General features: G+C 44.5%; 1 protein-coding gene across 1 annotated transcript in view; it reads left to right on the forward strand.

The window, feature by feature from the left end:
* Positions 1-418: 418 nt before the first annotated feature.
* dlgap5 (discs, large (Drosophila) homolog-associated protein 5) overlaps positions 419-24965 on the forward strand; it is a 50808-nt gene continuing 26261 nt past the window's right edge. Inside the window, exons 1-9 of the mRNA XM_068019554.1 lie at positions 419-749; positions 2906-3108; positions 4101-4211; positions 4456-4582; positions 10674-10760; positions 18744-18817; positions 21199-21509; positions 22910-23034; positions 23451-23547. Of these exons, the coding sequence (XP_067875655.1) occupies positions 539-749; positions 2906-3108; positions 4101-4211; positions 4456-4582; positions 10674-10760; positions 18744-18817; positions 21199-21509; positions 22910-23034; positions 23451-23547 (1346 nt within the window). The 5' untranslated portion in view covers positions 419-538. The remainder of the gene's footprint in view (positions 750-2905; positions 3109-4100; positions 4212-4455; positions 4583-10673; positions 10761-18743; positions 18818-21198; positions 21510-22909; positions 23035-23450; positions 23548-24965) is intronic.

Raw genomic sequence — 24965 nt, forward strand, 5'->3', positions numbered from 1 at the left:
CCTTCAGAATGCTGAAAGGAGAAGGGAAGATGCGTTTGGTGGCGGCATCACACTGGAGGTGGCAGAAAAGGCAGGGGATGACCCATTGAATACAGAGGCAGGTGGGGTGGAAGGGGAGGATAAGAATAACCCCATAACATTGGCATCTTTGTGTCTTCCAGACTCTTCATTCCCTGTGGTACCAGAGGAGAGGACGGCGATGTCTAAAATTCAAATCTGCCGCCTTCAATTCAACCAATCAGATGCGGAGGCGCGGACACGACTGGGCGTTGCGGACGTACAAGCGTCAAATCAACCAATGGGAATCGACGATTGGAAACGAGTGGGCGTCACCTACGTTTGGATTCAACCAATCAAAAGGGCGAAATAATGAATATTCGAACCTGCCGCCATGAAACGATCCAATCAGAGGGCGGCGCGTTATTTTGAACGTTTAACGTTCGCGGCCGCGGCTGGAAGTTTCTGGAGCGGCGCTGGAGTTGGTTTAAAGCCCCTGGGTGTTTATTATTGTACATTTCCCCCCCCCTTCCCCCGGGCCATGGAGCCGGCCTTCAGCCGCTTCAGCGAGCGTTACAAGGCGGCGGTCAGCGTGGAGGCGCTGCGGGTGAAGCAGGCCCGGAATCGCTCCCGCTCCCAGAAGGAGAACCGCGAGCGGCTGGTGAGGAAGAGCCGCCGCTTCGAGTCGTCGCTGCTGCTGCCGCCCGCCGAGCAGGAGGAACAGGCCGAGGCCCAGGCGCCCGGTCCAGCGAGTGAGTGTCCGGGCGGGGCGGGGATGATGGAGAGGGGGGTTAGTGGGGGGGGCTGGGAGTGGGGGGAGGTGGGGGGGGTGGAGGGGAGAGTGGGGAGCGGGGGGGGGGGGGGTGGGGAGTGGAGCGGGGGGGGGGGGGGGTGGGGAGTGGAGCGGGGGGGGGGGGGGGTGGGGAGTGGAGCGGGGGGGGGGGGGTGGGGAGTGGAGCGGGGGGGGGGGGGTGGGGAGTGGAGCGGGGGGGGGGGGTGGGGAGTGGAGCGGGGGGGGTGGGGAGTGGAGCGGGGGGGGGGGGTGGGGAGTGGAGCGGGGGGGGGGGGTGGGGAGCGGGGGGGGGGGGAGTGGAGCGGGGGGGGGGTGGGGAGTGGAGCGGGGGGGGGGGGTGGGGAGTGGAGCGGGGGGGGTGGGGAGTGGAGCGGGGGGGGGGGGTGGGGAGTGGAGCGGGGGGGGGGGGTGGGGAGCGGGGGGGGGGGGGGGAGTGGAGCGGGGGGGGGGGGGGGAGTGGAGCGGGGGGGGGGGGGGGAGTGGAGCGGGGGGGGGGAGTGGAGCGGGGGGGGGGAGTGGAGCGGGGGGGGGGGGTGGGGAGTGGAGCGGGGGGGGGGGTGGGGAGTGGAGCGGGGGGGGGGGGGGGGAGTGGAGCGGGGGGGGGGGAGTGGGGGCTGGAGTGGAGTGGGGGGGTGTGGCTGGGGAGTGGGGTGTGGCTGGGGAGGTGGGGAGTGGAGTGGGGGGGTGGGGCAGGGGAGGTGGGGTGGGGCAGGGGAGGTGGGGAGTGGGGTGGGGGTGCTGGGATTGGGGTGGGGTGTGGCTGGGGGGTGGGGTGGGGGAGGGTGGTGCGTGGCTGGGGAGTGGGGTGGGGGGGTGGGGGAATGGGGTGGGGGTGCTGGGATTGGGGTGGGGTGTGGCTGGGGGGTGGGGTGGGGGAGGGTGGTGCGTGGCTGGGGAGTGGGGTGGGGGGGTGGGGGAATGGAGTGGGGGTGCTGGGATTGGGGTGGGGTGTGGCTGGGGGGTGGGGTGGGGTGTGGCTGGGGGGTGGGGTGGGGGAGGGTGGTGCGTGGCTGGGGAGTGGGGAGGGAGGGTGGGTGAGTGGGGTGCGGTTGGGGGTGGGGGGGCTGGGGAGAGCGGGAGGGGGGCCTTGTGGGGCTGGCGAGGGTGGATGAGTGGGGGGGTGTGGGGAGGGGGGGGTGAAGAAGGCAGATGAGTGGGGTGTGGGGGGGGTTAGAGACAGGGAGGTAGAATGAGTGTGGGTCGGGGGGAGCTTTAGAGACGGAGAAAGTTAGAATGAGTGGGGAGTGGAGGAGGGAGAGTGGGGAAGAGGGGTCAAGGAGACAGCAGGGTGTGTAGATTGATCTGGAATGATGACCAGGACTGGGGTGTGGGAAAAAGATTGGCAAAGATCTGAGTGGAAGAAAATTTAATGGTGGAGAGAGGAAGGAGTTTGGAGACTTCATAGTCCTATCCCCAATGTGCCCATCTTTAACCCACCTCCAGTATTTTTAGTTCCTACTGCTCTTCTCTCATAGCAGTGCCCTGATTGACCAGTTTCTAATGAAAATGCGGGGATAACTTGTACATGGGACCCCGGTCACAGACTGTAAAGGACCTAGTTACCTGATGTAATATTTAATGTCAATTCCACGCCTTGATAAATTCAGAATTTGGATGAAGTAGGAATAAATTCAAGTTCAGTTGTGAAATACTTTTGTCTTATCAGTCTTTCCATTAGATTTAGATGATGTGTAGAAGTTCTTCATCTTTCAGTACCCAAAATATAAAGAGGCATAATGTAAGCTTTCTCTGGAGGGGCTTCCTGCAGTTCACCATGTAGGTGCCAATCATCATACCCATGTCTATGGATAAGAATGGGTTCCTTGTTCTGCAGCAGTTGAATTTAGTGTTCAAATTTTGCACTTTGTACTTGATTCCTGTGGTGAAGTTCTACACCTTAGTGCTTATTTTTTTTGTTCCCATGACTTCTTGACCTCTGCATGACCATCAAGGGAGGCCCTGAACACAAGTCTAGTCCGTTGCCTTTTGCTATTCCTGTACATCCCTAGTGGCTTTGGTTACTGCAAAGCTGGAAGTTGTCCTATCATTTGAGATATGTTAAGAAGGGTGAAACTTACATTTTTAATTAATGCACATTGTACTTAACATTTTCAGAATCTTCGAGGACAGCAGTGCCACCACAGAACTCCCGCTTGGAGATGCTGCGGCGTTATAAGGAAGAAAAGCTACTGCGAAAGTTGAAGGCAGAGCGTGAGAAACCCAAGCATGTCTTCAAAGTTGGGGTTTACAGACCGGATGCGATGCCAATTCTGGATTTAAAATCTCAGTTACATAATACTGTGAAACCGAAAGCCAAGGTGCAGTATCCATAACTGTTCTACATAATATTGGTTCTGTTGATGGCAAAAGAAAATGGAGGGGGCTGGTGAATGCCAAGCTGGAGATGGTCACAGAAGTAATGTATAGTTAGGCCACAGTGCATCTCGTGGATGCCTATTATGGAAAGGACAGTGGAGCCAGAGAGCAGCCATCTTACTTATGAATCTGTGATATTGGGGATAGTTCTACAAAAAGACTGTAGGTACTTGGGACCATTTCCACTGCCGAAGAAATGTTTTTAAAATGGACAGTTTCCTCTGCTTTGGAGATCATCAATTTTACTGTGGAACACATGAACAAGTTGAGGGGTGCCAATTGAGAGAAATGACAACTGCCTCTCTGACACTTCACTCTCTCTCGAGTGGTTAGTGAGACTTGATTAGGTCACTCTTGAGCATATATTTATTTTACTTAGTGCGGCTACTCAGTCATACAGCACAGAACGATGTTGTTTGCTCATCGCGTCCATGCCTGCTGTAGAGCAGTCCAGTCAGTCCTATTCCCTCACTCTATCCCTGTAACCCTACAAGTGCCCATCCAATTTCCTTTTGAAATCATTGGTTTGTCTCTGCTTCCACCACGCTCAAAGGCAGTATGTCCCAGGAATGGTAGTATGAAGTCCGAGCCAATCAGTGTTCAATGTTGCTGCAGGTTTGCAGCTAATCTGCCGCGGTATGCATGTAGGCCCAGTGGACGTTGCTAGTAATAAAAATGATAGTTGAATTCCAAGTGAGGAAGCAAAATAGATTGGGATTTCAAAGCATCCTGGTGAAATTCATTTTAAAAAAAAAACTGAACTTGAAGATTTTTTTTAACTTGTCACTTGTACTTTATCCAAGGTTATTTAATAGAATGAACACATTAAGTAAAAATTTTTTTTTTTTGCTCCGTAGCAATGTGTGTAAACTGTCTAGAGTGAAATTAAGAGTTGTCATTTATATTGCCTTTGTCACATTGTTTTTTTTTGTAGGCTGTGGTGCCTTCTACCTCTGATTTGAGAGTGACCAGATCGATGGCTAAGAAACAGGAGCCACTCGTGACAAAGGCATCCAGTGCACCCAAATTCACAGCTCCTGCAAAGGTAATGATTTCAAAAAGCAGGGCTGCAGCACCATGAGTGATTTAGTTAGAAATTCTGTAGTTGTTTACAGAAAAATTCTGTTGGCAATTTATCTTTTATAATGTGAATTATATTGCAGTAAATAGCCTTTTTGAGGTCAGGAACAAAGTGTTGCTCGCTGCCAAGAGGATGTTTTGTTGGCTGTAAGGATCTGAATGCAATGAAGTACCAAGTTTCAACCTGCTTACTATTTACTGTGTTGCAGATGGGTCCTGCCAAAGGCAACGTGGCATCTAATAGAGGAGGTTCTGTGGTGGTCACTGCAACAAGGAGTCAGCAGCAAGCTGTTCAAACTGCAGGGCTGAAAGTGCCAGCTACAAAGGAGAAAAAGGGTAACTTTTTTTTTTATACCGATTTGTCGTGGAGATAGTTTGGAGGTGTTAATTTACCTTTCATTTTGGAGGGTGAGATATTTAAGATCCAAAGAGATTGAGAGAAAAGGGATCTGAGATTTTAAGTATTCAAGGTTGTCGGGAGTCTAGCTAAATGTGTTCTACGTAATTTCGGACTCTTCTATGACAAGGGTTTATAGATACAAACTCCAATGAAGGAAGGTGAACAAAGTTTACATTTAACTACAGTATACATAGGTGGGTGAATGTACGAAATGGACTACCATGGGGAACATATCGTGGTTCTGCAAATTCAAGAGAATTCCAAAAGCTCACTGCATTAAAATGTTTCACATTGGAAAAATTAAAATAGTTTAGATTTAGTGACCGGGGACAGCAAACAAGTTTAACAGCACAAATGTAGGGAGCTGCCTTGTGTATGCAGGGCTCCAGAATCAGAATTCAAAGGATAATACGTAAGTGGTTTCTGATGTAATTGACTCACCCTTGGGGCCATGTTCTGTATGAAGTGCTGTGGAAATCCAATGACATTTGAAGCACTTAACGGTGTTTGCTTTCCTCACTAGAATAGATTTGAGCTGATGCATTTTAAGTGCCTGCTGGCAACACCAATAAGCCCAATACTTTTTACATGTAATAATGTCCCATTTGCTTTAATATAAACAAAGAAAATGCTGGAAAAACTCGAGTCATGCAGTATCTATGGAGAGAGAGACAGTTAACATTTCAGGTCTGATTTCCAGCATCTGCAGTATTTTGCTCTCCCACTTGCTTTGCTGCCTGATCAGGTCCCCACTTTCAGTGCATTGGATGCTGGAGTTTACCCATCAATATTTTGGGGGATGAATTTTTTTTGCCTTACAAGCAAATTGTGCTGTTGGAATTTCAGTAATGGCCAATAAATTAGTTGAAGCCTGTTTTCAAAATTAAGCATGAGGTCTCCCTCTTTCCAGTGAGCTAAAGGCATTTATCAGCTATCATTTATCAGGTTTAAATTATTCATATGATTTCCCAAAACACAAGATTTGGAGTGGAAATTAGTTAAATCGTTATCTGGAACAACCCACATGTATCTTGATAGCAACAGGTACATGATGCAGGGGGTGCCTGTTGGTGTTTTGATCTGTGTGCTTGCTGACACAAAAGCAGCTGGGCTCAGGAGCAAAGAGGCCATCGGGAAGCAGGGGTGTTTCTGTTTTGAGGCAGGTCTATACTCGAGCTGGGAAATCTAAATTCGGAAGGTGTTGGAAGAGAACTGGAAGATTGCCTAGCAGATGCTCGTGGGAGAATTCCCAGGAAACCGCATACCTCAAGACGGTGGGAAATTAAGGAAAATCAAGTTCATTCCGAAGAGCTGTAGTACATTTTGAATTGATCCTAGGAGAAGTGAACAAATTGCCAAGATCCCGTAACGTACAGGGAAACTCTTGAGGTGGAAGTAACAGTCAAGGAGGAGTGTTCTATTGAGATTTAGAATATACATTGTCTTGTTCTGTTAGCATTTTAAGTTTAAAGTATGTGTTTTCAAATTGTGTTTTGCTTTGTTTAACTTTTGTACAGTAAAGTTTTTTTTTGTTTAAAATGTGAAATCTTGTGGCGTAATTCTTCCAATAATAGGGAATTTGACTTTCTCTTTTTAAAAGTCAACGGTCCTGAACAGGATTGTAACACAATTGAAATATTAACTGAGATTAAGATGTTTAAGATTAATCTTTTTAATTGTTTGGCAGCCCTAGTAGTAGGCATCTGTCTGTCTTGGGAGATGGACTGTGCCCAGGCTGTATGTCGCTTCTGAGTTGAACATAGCCTGTTGTGACTGAAGAAGCTGACTCATGAGTGGCAATCCCTTCCACAGCTGGCCCCGATAAATATTGTTGGCCTGAGGTCGACTGATGTTTTTTCCTTCCACTGGGCTCTTCTCTTCTGCCATCTGGTCTTTTTTTTTGTCCTCTACCTTTTGCATGCCCTTCCTGACTGCCATTCTCCAAGAGCTCCGGTCAACAGCAAGGACTTCCCATGCATCGACACTGATCCCGGTCAACTTGAGATCTTGCTTGCAGACATTCTTGTATCGCAGATGTGGTGACTTGTTTGTCTTGTGCCAATAGCAAGCTTGCCACCGTGCATGCCCATTGGCATACTCTGTGATCCATTCAGCGCAGCTGACCCAGCCAACAGTCTTGTTGCTGACTCGAGGGCAAACGTACTGGGGATCCCTGCACACTGGTGTACTTCTGTATTCAACACTGTCCTGCCAGGAGATGCCCAATATCTGTCTGAGGCAGCAGAAATGGAAGCTGTTCAGCTGCCTATCTTGGCTTGCATAAGTTGTCCATGCTTCGCTACTGTAAAGGAGGGTGCTGAGAGCACAAGCCTGGTACGTGCGGAACTTTGTATTTTCAGTTAGTTTGTTTGTCTGCACTCATTTTCTCAACTTTGACATGACCGTTGCAGCCTTGGCAATCCTGGTGCTGATTTCTGTATCAAGGGACGTTGTTGATTCAAGGTATGTGAAGTTGTTGACCTCCAAAGTGAGGTTGCCGATGTTGATGGAAGATGGAGTCTCTATTTTCGAATGTGGCAGCCCTATTATCTTGTAAAACCACTAAGTGTTATTGTAGATTAACATTTGTTACATGTGTGAACACTAAACAAACTAGGGTCATGCAGGTCCCCACCTGCCAAGAATGAGGCACATTAATTTTGCCATATGGACATTAAATTTCAAGTTGCGGGGAAGAAAAGGTCTGTGAGAAGGGGTTGCTAGGCCCCTGTCTGGAAAGGCATTTTTGCATATTAACTGCTTGGAACAAAGGAGCTATCCCCGCTCCAATTCAATCCACAAACCGATGTGGTCAAACCGGTTAGTCACATGACTAACCTTGGCTCTGGGGTTTTTTTCTGAATTGTAAAGGTTGAACTGAGAGTTTGGGCAGAAAGCTTAATGCTCCTAGGCTGAAGCAGACCTCCTCTCCTGTCTGCTCCAATCTCTTTCTCACAGAATTCCAAAACCCACTGAAGACACATGAACCCCAAGAGAGAAAAGTCTCCTACAGTGAACAAGGTTTAATAATACTGAGCCCCAACGAAAAGAAAGATCTACCTACAATCAAGGACTCTACAGTGAGCTCGAAGAACCGTATCAACAACTCTTCAGATATTGCCTCAAATCATTCCACTTTATTTTTCTTTTCTTTTCTGTCTCTATTTGCATGTGTATCGCATGTGCATGCTAGCGTGGGCGTCAACAGAATTAGTTTAAGTTTAATAAATTTCAATATTTAAACCTAAGAAAACCTGTGTGTGTGTACTAGTTTCTTTGCCTTATAATTGGAAAGCAGTGAATAAGGATTCACCAAGGGGAAGCTAAAACACTGTGTTTAAATTTAAACCCTGTTGCAGTAAGGCCAGGTGAAGGCTGAAAGGAAACCCTAGATCGCTTTCTCACCTGGTTGTAACACTGGAGATCAGACATTTGTTTTATTATAGCAGACACTTTGTAGGGCTACTAACCAGTTGAAGTCTTTTAACAAACTAGTATGAAGATATTCTGATAAAAGGTCATCAACCTGAAATGTTAACTGTTTCTCTCTCTCCACAGATGCTGCCTGACTGGAGTGTTCCTAGCATTTTCTGTTTGTTTTATTTCCAGCATCTGTGTTGTAGTCTGAAGACATGATTGTGACTCTGAAATATATTGTCCCAAACTGTTTCTAAACCATGTGTAAATGCAACCCATTGAAAACTTATTCCATTGTGAACTAACTTAGATTAATTAACCTCTAAATAGATTTTCAACTAACCTCCAACTTGTGATCTCTTGCTTCAAGTACTTGGAACACAACCTTGGAAGCAAACTATATCCTGAAGCACAACTTGAAGCCAATATAATTGACTTTTTTTTTTGCATTCTCAAAATTGTATGGAAGCCACAAATCAGAATGTAAAGGTTGACCATAAATTAAGGTTCCTAATTATGCTCCCTTGCAAAAGGCTGTATTGATCATTGTTAGAACTTGCTTGCGTCCCATAAAAGTTAATTACCTCTCGATGTGATTGTCAGATAAGGATTTGTGTTAACATCAGATTAGTTGGAACAATGGAAGTAGCAGCTGGCAGGCATGTTGGCTACATCCCATGTAAGGTGAAAGTATCAGGGATTGGCCAGAACAATGGAAACTCCCTAACAGTATCACATTAACTATCTGGGGTTGGCTCTGTTGTCCTATTGCTTAAGGCTGCATGTCAGGTTGAAATGCTTAACTGTTGAACCATCAAGATGGCTATTGTATAAGGGTGAGAAGGGACCTAGCTTCAATATGCATTCTGGGAATCATATTGATGTGACTCTCAGGGAACAGCCTTCTTGAAGAGGAGAGCTCCCAGGACAGTGGGAAGATTAAAGCATCTGGGCCATATGGGATTCATTGAAAAGACCACTGGCAAAAATATTTAGGCTGACATTGGGAAGGGGTTGACCAAACAGATCATGAAATTGATTGCGGAGTTATGGTAGATGGGTTCCTTCAGAGATCATGTCAATGTCTGGTTGCAGTCCAAACGGCTCATAAGTTATCTGTATAGCATAAGTCAGAAGAAGTAATCTTACTATTGCAGAGCATTGCTCAGGTTGCACCGAGAGCACTGTGTACGTTTCTAAAACACACATACAGGAAGGATTTAGCTGACCTAAGGAAGTAAACAGAAGAGCTACTAAAGCGACTAGAGAGCTAAAAGACATGAGAATAGACCAAATAAAAAACAGTCAGTAGACTAGGGGTGTTGAGGGGAATTGAGGTTTTCAACTGAAGGTCCCAAGTTGTGGAGGACCTACTTTTATTTGAATTGTTAATCTCAGCAGGACCAAAAGACTGGAGAATAAGCCAGAAAGCCTCTGCTGAATTACTATGTTCAATTCTAGGCACTTCACTTTAGGAAGGATGTTGATGTCTTGAGGATGCGGGAATGGTAACAAGGAAGCGGAGCATCAGTTATGTGATGAGATGAGAAAAGCTGGAAATCTTCTTGAAACCGAAGGTTATGGGAAGTTTGAGAGATCTTCAAACTTGAAACGGAAACATTTGCAGGGTTGTGAGGAAAGAGGAGGGAAAAATGACTGACTTTTGTCTTTCAAAGAACCAGACAGGTATGAGATAGACCAAGTGGTCTCTTATGTGCTGTACCATTCTGTCTCGAAGAAGTAGATTAAGGTGCGTTGAAGGGGAATGTTTCATTTAACCAAGTGATTAGTCAGAGTTTGGAATAGCTTACTAAAGCAGATTTTGGGACGTATTGCTTGAATTTAGGTAAAATTGGACCAGGATCTTGAAGCAGCTACGTGATAGACCTCAAGTTGACTAGATATCATCAACCTGAAACGTTAACTCTGCTTTTCTCTCCATAGATGCTGCCTGACTGGAGTGTTTCCAGCATTTTTTGTTTGTGTTTCAGATTTCCAGCATCGACAGTATTTTGCTTTTGTAGATATACCAATAGACTCCTCCAGCCTTGATGTTTTCTGTTCCTTTTTTATAAAAAAAAATTCTGTGGCTCATCAGATGGTGCTGATGTCAATAAATAGCAGACCACAGATTTATAACAGGCTTGGTTTATGGGCTTATGTAGCAGGGCACTGTTTATAAATAATACAACAGGGCTCTTAAAAGCTTTTTTAAAAATCCCTAGTCAAACTTTACTGCTTAGTAGAATCAGAATTTTTAATTTTATTGCCTTTAAGAAAACTGGGAGCTGCAGCATTTGTATGAATAATTGAAATCATAATCCAGTGTGGCCCATTTTAATTTCTAAAGAAATGACAAATTAAAATGCCATCCTAAGTTCTTGTCCTCATCTTGCTATCCTCTGCATTCAAATCCCATTGTGTGTAATATATTTAAGTGGTGAATTTTAATGCAAACTAGATATTCAATTTTTTTCAATAAAGGTACATGTTACCTTGCAAGGTAACTAGCTATGGTCATTTTCCTTTTAAATATGAAGTGATGTGTGAGTTTACTGTTGCTGTTATTATAATAACTAGTCATCTTTAATTCTCCAAAAAATAATCCAGATGTCCAAGCTGCATCTGTCAAACCACTACAGACAAGAGGACGGGCTGAACCAAGGACTGCTGCGAAAGCTCCTAGATCTGTACAGGGTAAGTTCAGCTTGAGTAAACCAATAGTGGACATAATGGCTCCACTGGTTAAGCCTGAGCAGTTGAGCTGAAAACAGAGGATCTATTTCATAGTCTGTACTGTGGAGGTGATAAAGTTCCATCTGCCTAACCCTAAATTAGGGGAAGGGAAGAATCTGTTCAAGAATCCTATGCTGGTTGCTATCCAGCAATGCTGTTGACTAGATTGGTCTCAACTGGGACGCCTCCATCTGAATAGCCTATAGCCTAGTAAATGTCATTGCCTCAAATGCAAATAGCCCTATTTTGTCTTTATTGTCCCCTTCGAGCCCTGAAGCATCTGCAATAAGACCGATGAACTAGTAGCACAATGAGAGCATCACCATTCCAGAGACATGGTTGCAAAGTGACCAAGGTTGGGAAATAAATATTCCAGGGTATACAGCATTTTCCAAAGACAGAATGGAATAGGAGGAGGAGGAGTCCTGATAGTAAAGGATGACATAAGACAGTAGCGAGAAAGGATCTTGGCTCAGAAAACCAGGGTGGAGATTAAGAATAGCAAGGATCCCAATACACTGGTGGGAGTAGTATATAGGCCCTTTAACAGTAGTTATATCGTTAGAGCATTAAGCAAGAAAGTATTGGAGCTTGCAACAAAAGGCAATATAATAATTGTGGGGAATTTAATCTTGGACTGGACCAATCAAATTGGCAAAGGTGGTCTGGAAGATGAGTTTGTAGAATGCTTTCATGACAGTTTCTTGGAGCAATATGATGTGGAACCAACTAGGGATAAAACTATATTTTAGGTCTAGATTAGATTAGATTAGAGATACAGCACTGAAACAGGCCCTTCGGCCCACCGAGTCTGTGCCGAACATCAACCACCCATTTATACTAATCCTACACTAATCCCACATTCCTACCAAACATCCCCACCTGTCCCTATATTTCCCTACCACCTACCTATACTAGTGACAATTTATACTGGCCAATTTACCTATCAACCTGCAAGTCTTTTGGCTTGTGGGAGGAAACCGGAGCACCCGGAGAAAACCCACGCAGACACAGGGAGAACTTGCAAACTCCACACAGGCAGTACCCGGAATCGAACCCGGGTCCCTGGAGCTGTGAGGCTGCAGTGCTAACCACTGCGCCACTGTGCCGCCCCTAGTATTATGCAATGAGACAGGGGGTCACAATGAAAGATCTGCTGGGGAAAAAGTGATCACAATACAATTGATTTCCGTATTAAGTTTGAAAGTGACGTACTCCAGCCCAAACACTAATCTTAAAGCCAATTACTTGGGTATGAGGGGAGTGTTGGCTAAGGTTGATTAGGTAGATAGGCTAAAAAGCGAGCAGTAAATATTGGGAAACATTTTAAAGAAACTATTCAAAATGTTCATTTTTTTTTTTAACTCCGCAAGATCAATCCATCTGTGGCTTACTAAAAAAGTTAACCATAGTATTAGATTAAGAGGCTTATAAAGTTGCAAAGGATAGTCGTAAGGTTGAGGGTTAGAAGTATTTTAGAAGCCAGCAAAAGGCCATCAAAAAGTTGGAGGGAAAAAAATAAAATGAGTCAACTAGCCAAGAGTATAAAAACAGATTGTAAGAGCTTTTACAAGCATATATACAAAGAGTAGCTAAAGTAAACATTCTTCCCTTCGAGGAAGAAACTGGAGGGATTATCATGGGAAATGAGGAAATGGCAGAGACAATATTTTGTCTTCGCTGTAGAAGACAAAGTTAATACCATACATGCAAGGTAACCTAGGGGCTGTGAGTGAGAGAAAAAGTACTGGAGAAACTTAAAGGGACTTAACTCTTACAAATCCCCAGGACCTGATGGCCTTGGGTTCTACAAGAGGTAACTGCAGCGATGGTGGATGCACTGGTTATGATTTTCCAAAATTCCCTAAATTCTAGAACCGTCCCAGTGGATTGGAAGTTACCAAATGTAACCGCTATTCAAGAAAAGAGGGAAGAGAAAACGGGGAACTACAGGCTAGTTAGCCTGACATCTGTCATCAGGAAAGTACTGGCATCCATTATTAAGGAAGTCTTATGCACTTAGGAAGTCATAGTATGATCAGACAATGTCAATATTTTTACAAAAGGGAAATCCTGTTTAACAACTTTTTAGTTTTTTTTTTGAGGATTTAACTAGTAGCATAGATAAAAGGGAACCAGTAGGTGTAGTATGCTTGGATTTCCAAAAGGCATTCAATAAGGTGCCACTAAAGGTTAATATACAAGTTAAGGGATCATGGAGTTGGGGGGGAAAATGTTATCTTGGGTAGAGGATTGGTTAATGGACGGGAAGAAAAGAGTTGGGATAAACGGCATTTTCAAGTTAGCGGGCTATAACTATATTTTTCCACCAGGTGAGGCAGGGGTCTAGGCTCCCCTCTCAGCCTTTTCTTGGTTTGTCTGTAACAGTGTTTAATTTTTCAAATGCTGTTTTCAGCTTCCCCTCAGTGAATGCTTGCATGCTGCTCTCTAATAGTAATGGCAAAGAAATCAATCAGACAGGGTTTCTTAGATTTAAACAAGAAAGGTGCAAGATAATTGAACTTAACACTAATTCAGTTAAAACTACTGAAGGTGCACTAGCATGCATATGTGAGAAACATGTATGCAAAGAGAAAGGAGGAGAAAGAATTAAGGGGGGGGTGGAGGTTTGAAGTAATAGCTGGAGTTCAGTAACTGGTTTTGAATTGGATGTAAAATCTTTGAAGTTAAGTCTTGCAGTTCTCATTGGGACCCAGTGCACACTTTCAAACTTGTTTTGCTGGTCTTCTGTCTTGAGGCTGCAGTTACTTCCGTGGGTCCCTAGAACTTTGCATGAGAGAGAGGGGGGTGCTCTCTTGAAGTTCACTTGCAGTCTTCTCTCAAACCCTGTTCTGTCAGGCACAATTCATAAACCCCCAGGTTGGCCAGCAGGTTAGCCATGTGCCTAGCTCCTTATTTGTGAAGTTTGTGGATTTCTTCAAGCTCATCAGACTCGCTCAGTTGGGGGTGGAATGCTGGCTCTTACACATTCAGTGCCTCTTGATCATCACTATTGACAAAAATCCATCTGGCTAATTGAGTCAGGGAGGCACTCTCATTGTCTTCATGCAACTGTCTTTTAGAATGCAAATATACTGCCATGTTTTCAGCCACTGTTGTGGTCTTTTTAAACAAGTTGTTTCAAGTCCAGTAACAGTTCAAAAATGTTCCATATGACGAAATTAATATGTCTCATTTTGGCAGGTGGTTTCTGTCACTAGTGCAGTGCCACAATGATTGTAAATAGCTGAATGTCCAAGTTATTAATACAGATTGGTGCTGGGCAAAGATGGAAATGTATCTGAAGTTTGGCCATACAAAGCTAGGTGGCAATGCAAGCTGGAAAGAGGACATAGGCTGCAAAGAAATATAGATGGGTTGTGAGTGGGCTGCAAGATGGCAGATGGGTGGTAAATTTGGGAAAGCGTGAGGTTATTCACTTTGGTAGTAATAGAAAAGTGAATTTTTTTTTTTTAAAGGTGTGAAAGTTGGAAGTGTTTTTCAGAGAGACTTGGTCATACTTGTACAAGGAACACAAAGTTAGCATTCAGGTACAGCAAGCAATTAGGAAGGAAAATGGCATGCTGGCCTTTATTGCAAGGGGGTAGGGAGTACAAGAATAAGAGGTCTTGCTACAATTGTACAGAGCTTTGTTGAGACCACACCTGAACTACTGTGTGCAGTTTTGGTCTCCATATTTAAGGAGGGGGTGATACAGCAACCTTCTCATCCCAGGGACCAACGAATAGGCTGAGTAAATTGGGTCCATACTGTTTAGAAGAAGTTTAGAAGAATGAGGGGTGATCTCATTGAACCATACAAGATTGAGGGGGATTGACAGGATAGATACTGAGAGGTTGTTTCCCCTGACTGGGGAATCTAGAACATGGAGGCATAGACCCCTTAACCTGAGACTATCACTTAGGACTGAGATGGGAAGAAACTTCTTCACTCAAAGGGTTGTGGCTGTTCCATTGTTGATTATGTTCAAGGCTGAGAGATTTTTGGTGTCTCCGGAATCAAGGGATATGTGAAGTTGAAGCCAAAGATCAGCCACAATTTGTATTGAATGACGGATCAGGCTCAATGGGCTGTGTGATCTACTCTTGCTCCTATTTATGTTTGTGCTTGATCACTATTCAAGCAACACTTTCAGATAACTGGATGAGAAGCTGCTTTTACAATTGGCTATAACACAGCAGTACTCCAACTGAATCAGTCCATGTCCCCACACAGCAAGACCTGGACAACATTCAGGCTTCTGCTAAGTGGCAAGTAACAACAGTGTTTAGTTCCTTCACAATTGTCAAATAATGAAGCAGTCCATTCCACACAAGTGCCAGGCAATGACCCTCTCCAACAAGAGAGAATCTAACCATCTCTGCTTGACGTTCAAAGGCATTACCATTGCTGAATTCCCCCACTATCATCATCCTGGGGGGGTTACCATTTATCAGAAACTTAACGACCAGCCATGTAAATACTGTGGTTACAAGAGCATGTCGGAGGCTGGGAGTTTTGCAGCGAGTAGCTCCCCACCTGACACTACCACCTACAAGGCAGGTGGGGAATACTTTCCGCTTGCCTGGATAATTGCAGCTCCAGCAATACTGGAGCTCGATGCCATCCAAAACAAAGAAGCCTGCTTGATCACCACCCATCCACCAGCTTAGATATTCACTCCCTCCACCACTGGTGCAAAGTAGCAGTAGTGTGCATCATCTACAGAATTCACAGCAGCAACTCGCCAAGCTCCTGCGACAGTACCTTCCAAACCTGCAGCCTGTACTACCTATCTCTTGCTGATTATCACCTCCTGCCCAACCCCGCTGCAGCTGATGAATCTGTACTCCATGTTGAACAGCACTGAGGGTGGAAAGGGCACAGAATGTACTGTGGTTGGGGGAGCTTCAATGTCCATCACCAAGAGTGGCTCGATAGCACCACTACTGACCGAGCTGGCAGAGTCCTAAAGGACATCTGCTGCAGACCCAGTCTAGCAGCTGTGGTGAGGGAACCAACAAGGGAAAAATATACTTGTCCTCGTCCTCCTCAATCCGCCTGCTGCAGATGCACCTGTCTGTGACTATTAGGAGTGACCACCACACAGTCCTTTTGGAGACCAATCCCATCTTCACATTGAGGATACCGACCATCATGTTGTGAGGTACTACCACCGTGCTAAATGGGATAGACTTCTAACCGATCTAGCAATGCAAAACTGAACATCCACGAGGTGCTGTGGGCCATCAACAGCAGCAGAATTGCTCGACCACAATCTGTAACCTCATGGCCTGGCATATCCCCCACTCTGCCATTACCATCAAGCTGGGGGCCCAACCCTGGTTCAATGAAGAAAGCAGGAGGGCATGCCAGGAGCAGCACCAGGCATACTTCAAAATGAGGTGTCAACCTGGTGAAGTTACAACCCAGGACTAGCGTGCCAAACAGCGTAAGCGGCATGCGACAGGCCTAAGCGATCCCACAACCAACAGATCAGATCTAATCTCTGCAATCCTGCCATTCAGTCGTGAATGGCGGTGGACAATTAAACAACTAACTGGAGGAGGTGGCTCCACAAATCCTCATCCTCAATGATGGGAGCGCCCAGCACATAAGTGCAAAAGATAAGGCTGAAGCATTTGCAACAATCTTCAGTCAGATGCTGAGTGGACGATCCATCTCTGCCTCCTCATGAGGTCCCCAGCATCCCAGATGCCAGTCTTCAGCCAATTTGACTGAAGGCACTGGATACTGCAAAGGCTGTGGGCCCTGACAACATTCCAGCAATAGTACTGAAGACCTGTGCTCCAGAACTTGCTGCGCCCCTAGCCAAGCTGTTCCAGTACAGCTACAACGCTGGCATCTACCTGACAATGTGGCGCAGTGGTTAGCACCGCAGCCTCACAGCTCCAGCGACCCGGGTTCAATTCTGGGTACTGCCTGTGTGGAGTTTGCAAGTTCTCCGTGTCTGCGTGGGTTTCCTCCGGGTGCTCTGGTTTCCTCCCACATGCCAAAGACTTGCTGGTTGATAGGTTAATTGGCCATTATAAATTTCCCCTAGTATAGGTAGGTGGTAGGGAAATATAGGGACAGGTGGGGATGTATTAGGGATATGGAATTAGTGTAGGATTAGTATAAATGGGTGGTTGATGGTCGGCACAGATTAGGTGGGCTGAAGGGCCTGTTTCAGTGCTGTATCTCTAAACTAAACTAAATGTGGGAAAATTGCCCAAGTATGTCCTGTACACAAGCAGGACAAGTACAACTCAGACAATTACCGCCCCATCAGTCTACTCTCATCAGTAAAGTGATGGAAGGTGTCATCGACAGTGCTATCGAACGGCACTTGATTAGCAATAACCTACTCGGTGGCACTCAATTTAGGTTCCATCAGGGCCACTCAGCTCCTGACCTCATTACATCCTTGGTTCAAACCTGGACAAAGAGTTGAAATCCAGAGGTGAGGTGAAAGTGACTTCCCTTGACATCAAGGCAGCATTTGGTTGAGTATGGCATCAAGGAGCCCTAGCAAAACAGGAGTCAATGGGAGTGGGGTGGGAACTCTCCACTGGTTGGAGTCATACCTAGCGCAAAGGAAGATGGTTGTGCTTGTTGGAGGTCAATCATCTCAGCTCCAGGATATCACTGCAGGAGTTCCTCAGGGTAGCGTCTTAGGCCCAACCATCTTCAACTACTTCATCAATGACCTTCCTTCAATCATAAGGTCAGAAGTGTGGATGTTCATTGCTGGTTGCATAATGTTCAGCACTGTTTGCAACTCCTAAGATACTGAAGTCCATGTAGAAATGCAGTAAGACCTGGACAATATCCAGGCTTGGGTTGAAGTGGCAAGTAACATTGCCTGGCACTTGTGTGGCAGGAATGACCATCTCCAACAAGAGAGAATCTAACATTCAGTGGCATTAAGATAGCTGAATTCCCCATTATCAACATCCTGGGGGGTGTTAAAGTTGGCCAGAAACTGAACTGGAGTAGCCATATAAATACTGTGGCTGCAAGAGCAGGTCAGAGGCTAGGAATCCTATGATGTGTAACTCCCCTCCTGTCTCCCCATAGCCTGTCCACCATCTACAAGGCACATTTCGGGAGTGTGATGGAATACTGTCCACTTGCCAGGATGGGTGCAGCTCCAACAGCACTCAAGTTCAACACCATCCAGGATAAAGCCTGTTTGGCACCCCATCCACAAGCATTCACTCCCTGCACTACTGACACACAGTGGCAGCAGTGTGTACCATCTGCAAGATGCAGTGCAGCAACGCATGAAGACTCCTTTAGAAAGCACCTTCCAAGCCCTTGACCTCTACCACCTAGAGGGACAAGGGCAGCAGATGCATGGGTGCACCACCACCTGCAAGCTCCCCTCCAAACCGCACCCCATCCTGACTTGGAACTATATCGCTGTTCCTTCACTGTCACTGGGTCAAAATCCTGGAGCTCCCTTCCTAACAGCTCTGTTAGTGTACCTACCCACATGGACTGCAGCAATTCTAGAAGACAGCTCAGCATCACCTTTTCAAGGGCAATTGGGGATGAGCAATAAATGCTGGCCTAGCCAGTGAAGCCCACATCCCATGAATGAATAATTTTTAAAGTCAGTTACAGGAAATGGTATTGTGTAAAACCATGGGGCTTGCCTGATTGGAATCTGCTCTTGGGAGAGGAGTATCTGATTTCATTGGGCATACTAGCCATTGGAGAAGGGCAGCCCTTCACATCCCCATCCCACTTCCTGTGTTCAGAAGCAACAGGTGAAGAACAAAGCCTGACTGCTATTGTATGTTCTGTAGCAGATTCCAGCACTGATGTCTCAAACTGAAGTGATTCCCTGTTGACAAGTTTGATAGTGTTTGACAATAATTAGAATTTTTTTACTCTTTTTTGAGAAAGAATAAAGACTAATATAACTTTTTTTTTTAGGCACTAAGTCTCAAATGGCAATTAACATAACCAGGAAACCAGGAAAATCAGAAGATAAATCCAACTGCAAACCGGTGAGGGCCATCATATATTTTTCTGGAGCCATAATTTCTTAAAGATCAAACCATTTGAGAATTTTATTTCTTTTTCTTCCTCTGACCAATGTCGCTCATATGAAAATGCAGTTTTTAATTTGGTGCAATTGTGATCGATATTTTACAATCTAATTCTGATATCTCTGCTTGTTAAATTGCAAATCTCTTGGAGTATGATGTGCCTGCCATCCCTTGGGGAAAAATAAATCCATTCATTAAATTTGTGTATACTAGTAGATTTCCTGTTCTGCACATGGTAGGCAAACATTGTGCTGCTCGTATAAAGGCAATGTGGGACACACATCATTCTTGCTAAAATGCAGCAGTGTATAACTTGGTGTGCCATAAAGGCCATTCTCATGGTGGATATTGTACAGTGTCTTTTTTAACCTGAATGGAGTGTCTCCCACTTGGCACGTTCTCCCTTGAGTCATTCTAATTGGTTTGCTTGGACCCTGGTTATTAAAGAATGGCACTCCCCAATATTTGGGAAATGCTCCTGCCACCCTTCAAGGTAGCCATTTTGTTGGTCCAGCATATAGTCCAAGATATTTTGCACAACAAATTGTAAGCTGGATTACTTTTTCTGCATATATAGAACTTAAATGTCTGTTTCCTGCTCTATTAGCAAATTTTCCTTGACATAGCTTGCAATGATTTGTTGGAGGTAGAGTGCACATTGCAACTGAGAATTCAGTGAGCCTGAAACAAGTATTAAGTCTTTTTCTACATATTGCAAGCAGCCAACCTTGTACCCATCGTACTTCACAACTGTCTAAATATATAATGACTCCATTACATAAATGAACAGCCTCAAGCTAACTCAGTTCAGAAGTTAAGCTTTGCATTTTCATATTTCATACAAAAATGCCATTATCGTTAAATTATTGAAGACCATAAATAAACCACCATATCCTGACAGCAGGAAGCCTATATTGCTAGGTAGCTGAAGGATGAAGCTTGCAATCAAGTTACTGGGTCGTTCTGTGAATGGATACTCCCTTGTTAAAGAAAAATTGAGCTTCATAATGTGGTAGAGCATTCATAAAAGGTGGCTGCATACCTTTTCAATACAGAGAAATATCTTGAACTTTGCAAACCCATTCAGGTAAAAACAGAGCCACAGGACGTGGTATTGGAAGAGTTAACAAAGTGTTGTCAAAGGTGGGTTTTAGAAAAGAGGCAGAGGGGTTTAGGGAGAGATTGTCAGAGCTTGGGGCCTGGCTAGCTGATGATGTCAATTGGCAAGGTGAAGGAATTTCAGAATGCACCAAGGAGCCAGAGTTGGAGGAATGCAGGGTTCTTGTAGAGCTTGGAGATGGGGAAGGTTGAAACCATGAAGGAATTTTAACATGGGACAAAAATATTACATATGCGATGTTGTGGGGGCTAGAAGCTATTACTGTTTGGTGAAAGCTTTTTCCACAGACTGCTTAATCTGTACTTAGTCACTTGTACATGATGGCAGCTACGTTGTTAGGGCTTTCTTCTAGCTGATGGAAGGTGGCTTTGGTCAGCACAATGAGCTCTAGTCTCAGCTTTAGCAGAGCCACAGGACTCCAAATGAAATACTGATAAGATACTTCAAACCCATGGGATCCTTTTTTATTCTTTGTTTCCAGTTGCAAGTCCTCTGCTTAATGAGAATAAATGTGACAGCTAGAAGCCTTTTTTTATGGTGGATTTTCTGACTGTTCAGTCTGCATTAATGTTTCTGTCCAAGCCCTCGTAGTTTCTCTTTGGAAATTTATCTACCTTTTTTTTTCTCTTTCATGTGGCATGGTGTATATTTCTCAGTTGTCATTTGCAGCTGTTTTGATTATGAAATTTGAGGTAATTGAGTAGAATTATGATGCAGAAAATAGTAAGCAAGGTGACAAAGTGCACATTAGATATAATTGTTTTTAAGATGTATCTGTGCATTACCATTACATTTTTCAAATGTCCAAATTTGGTTTTGACCAATCATAAGTAAACCTGTCGTCAAAATTTGCCTATATACATGTGGCTTTAAAAGGACCGTCCAGGTTACGCACACAACACTTATGAATAAAGTGATTTTTTAAAACTCCTTATTAAACTGTTCTCTGATTTTGATGTAGCAGCTCTGTTGGAATTTGCTTACGTTGCAAATGGATGAGCTGGCATTTTAAAGTCTTTTGTGCTTTGTCACATGGGGGAAATAGAATAAAATTGTCCCTTGACTACCCAACATTATAGCCGTTTTATTACTTTGTTTAATGAGTGCAGTAGATGACATATATATTGCTGTAACCTTGTACATTGCATACAGTTGAGTTAGAGCCAGCTAAAAGTGACATTTAAGTACTTCAGTGCTTTGAATCAAAACTGCTTTGCAGGTTGCTGTTAATGAACTCCAGTCTATTCCTTGTGGAGAACAAGAAATGGAAGCCATTCCCAAAAGAGAAGTTCAACCACCAAGTTGCAAGGAGCTGATTCCACCAACTGCGAATGACTATGGGCATCAAGTGCCATGTGGTACACCAGTATTGGGTGCTGGGCGTGTGGGCAAGAGAGTCTCCTTTGCACCTGAAAACTATGTCTTTGCACCTGTGGCCGGATTGGCCCAATTCAAATTTCCCCCACTCAGTCCCCGAAGTGTAAATAATTTCTTTGTGCCTTGTTCCTGGAGTCCTGTTGAACACAAATCGTAAGTATTATGTTATACAAATGTTTATTTCTAACCAGTGGAGTTTTTTGTCCAATTTACCATTTCCTGTATTTTCTTCCTCTCTCCAAGGTGAGAATGATGCACAGTTCCTACTAGATACTAATGCCCCTTACACAGCTTAACAGCAAATCTACTCAGCACACCCTTGCCAAAATTTTTCTTGAAAACGCAACCATATTTGGCCTATCTCACTTGTTTTTGCACATGTTCACACGTGCCCTCCCACTAGGGGGTGCTGGATAGTAATCAGGGAAGAGTACTTTGGCTGCTCTTTAACTTTTTTTCTCTCCTTCTCCTCTCCCTCCCTGTTTGGCAAGTTTAGTCAGCATTGCAAAGCCAAACTGGCAAGGACCACAGTTCAATCATCTGTGCTGAGTTAACTGACTGCAGCTAGGTCAGCAGTTGGGGGATTATTTGTCGTCCGCCCATTTGGATGAGGGATAGGAAATTTGGCTATGGTTTCTGCAATTCCTGATTGACATCCAGTCTCCTCTGCAGAAAATGCACGTATTTGGAGAAGAGCAAATCGGGTAAAGCTGTGGGTGGGTGCTCCCTGTTTTCAAATAGACTGATAACTTGTCAAGACTCGCATGTGAATGCTGGCCATTTAGGTGAAGAACTGGAGAATGCTTAGAACTGTACCCCAGTGAGAAGTTGATGCCTTCAGAAAAGGGGGAAATAGTTAAATTACCACATAATTGCTTCTGGGCTTTTGTAAAAGGTTTCTGTGTTCAAGAATAAGCTTGTTGAACCTTGTGGAATGGGGAGAAGAGCTGAGCAATGATTCTCATTATCACACAATTAGTATTTCTTTGCAGTTTCATTTGTAGATTGTGTGGCAGCCCTTTTTTCAAAATGGCACATGTTAATGGAACTTCAAAGTGGGTACCTACAAGGAATGATGTGCAGTTAACTTTGTTTTTTTTTGTATTTACAAGGATTATAGCTTGTTTTTGTGGAGGGTCTTAGTGTTTTTATAAAAAGTAACTGCACCAAGACTTGCAACATTTGTAGTGAATTGTCTACTCCTGTCCTGTGTTCTATTACCATCTACCCAGCTATACTATTTTGTTATGTTAGATCCATTTCCATTTTCTGCCCCCTCTAACCTGGAGTACCCTTTTCTTCAGGCATAAACATCATTTTTTTTTAATATGTCTCAATTAAATTGAGTGGCAGATATTATTGATGATCCCATGTGGTGTGCTATGCTTTTTACTGGTTATCCATCATGGTGTCATTATTTTGCCTGATCCCTGATCCACCTGCTAGGAGACCACTTTTTTTTTTTGACCGTTTCATTGGACTTGAGATCTAAATTCCCATTCTGCACTGATCCCACTAAAAGAAACACTAAGTGTATGTTTCCCTCTGTCCAGGAAAAGTAGCGTTGGTTCTTCTGCAGCAGAGAATTCAGTAACCAGAACCAGAAGAAGTAAGTTTGCACCAGACGTTGAGTCTGAAAGTCTCCCTGAAGCAAAAAATGAAGAAGCTGTTGGTGCTGGTAAGCAGCAGAACTGATTAGCCTAGTTAAGTGAATAATTCATTCTGTGACACTGTAATCTTGTAGCATATATGACAGGAGCACAAAACCTCATACCCGCATCCTTTTTAACATGAAGCTGACCAAAAACAGAATAAGACACTGCAATTAAATTTGAGTTTTATTACCTGAGACTTAGAAAAAATTTGTCTCCTGACCTTTCATTTGCATTAACTGCTAGAACTTTGTCTTCTGAATTAGTTGAATTTTTTTTTTAAACGACAACCATCTTTTTAAAATTGCTCTTGTCTTTACTGCATTTTTTTTTGTCACTCAAATTGTCTCTGGATTTGTTTATTTGACATCCCTCCGTCACAGCCTGCATTCCATTTGATGTTCAAGTGATTTTAAATTGCCTTTTCTCCCCCTTCCCTTAGTGATTCAAGAAATACCGGTGTCTGACAAACCCCAGGATTCTTTTGCAAGCTCTACAGTTGATGTCAATGGGCCAGTGCATGATGTTGCCTATTTCAGGTTAGGCATATAATTTTACTAACATTCAGAAACAATCCTCGTAGCATTGAAGTACATTAGTGGAGGTAGAGTGCGCTTCCTAAATATTCTGCAAACCAAGTAGAGACCTCCTGTTGGAAATTTGGGTGGTTTTAGTTTTACCTACTTTTGTTAAGGCTCCTTTTTATTCTGGCAGATTTTTGGGGAGTGATCTCTAAATATGTTGTGCATTTGTGTCTGTGCCCCTCTCTAGGGCAGTTGGAGGATGGTGATTTGGAAAACTAAGCCCCATCCGCACAAAACATCAGGTTTCTATTTTCCAAATTAACTACCACCGTCTTTGGCCTCCTTATCTCGAGAAACAATGGGTAAGCGCCTGGAGGTGGTCAGTGGTGTGTGGAGCAGCGCCTGGAGTGGCTATAAAGGCCAATTCTAGAGTGACAGGCTCTTCCACAGGTGCTGCCGAAAAATTTGTTTGTCGGGGGCTGTTACACAGTTGGCTCTCCCCTTGCGCCTCTGTCTTTTTTCCTGCCAACTGCTAAGTCTCTTCGACTCGCCACACTTTAGCCCCGCCTTTATGGCTGCCTGCCAGCTCTGGCGAGCGCTGGCAACTGACTCCCACGACTTGTGATCAGTGTCACAGGACTTCATGTCGCGTTTGCAGACGTCTTTAAAGCGGAGGCGTGGACGGCCGGTGGGTCTGATACCAGTGGCGAGCTCGCTGTACAATGTGTCTTTGGGGATCCTGCCATCTTCCATGCGGCTCACATGGCCAAGCCATCTCAAGCGCCACTGACTCAGTAGTGTGTATAAGCTGGGGCTGTTGGCTGCCTCGAGGACTTCTGTGTTGGAGATACGGTCCTGCCACCTGATGCCAAGTATTCTCCGGAGGCAGCAAAGATGGAATGAATTGAGATGTCGCTCTTGGCTGACATACGTTGTCCAGGCCTCGCTGCCAAAGAGCAAGGTACTGAGGACACAGGCTTGATACACTCTGGCTTTTGTGTTCCGTGTCAGTGCGCCATTTTCCCACACTCTCTTGGCCAGTCTGGACATAGCAGTGGAAGCCTTTCCCATGCACTTGTTGATTTCTGCATCTAGAGACAGGTTACTGGTGATAGTTGAGCCTAGGTAGGTGAACTCTTGAACCACTTCCAGAGCGTAGTCGCCAATATTACAGACATATTGGATAGGGGAACAGAGTCACATTAGTTTCAAGGATATTTTGGAGTTTTTTTCTTTTCAAAGAAAACTATTTTTAAACAGGAGAGTGAACAGATGCTGATTTTTGTCTGTTGCTTTGTGTACTAGCTCAAGACTGTTATTGCTTGCTGTAACTGCACTTTAAAGAGGCTTAAATATTGGCGGATCTAACTATCTTTTTTTATTTTATTTTTATTTATTTTATTTAGAGATACAGCACTGAAACAGGCCCTTCG

The sequence above is a fragment of the Heterodontus francisci genome, chromosome 41 (genome assembly GCF_036365525.1).
Source record: "Heterodontus francisci isolate sHetFra1 chromosome 41, sHetFra1.hap1, whole genome shotgun sequence".
NCBI lineage: Eukaryota > Metazoa > Chordata > Chondrichthyes > Heterodontiformes > Heterodontidae > Heterodontus > Heterodontus francisci.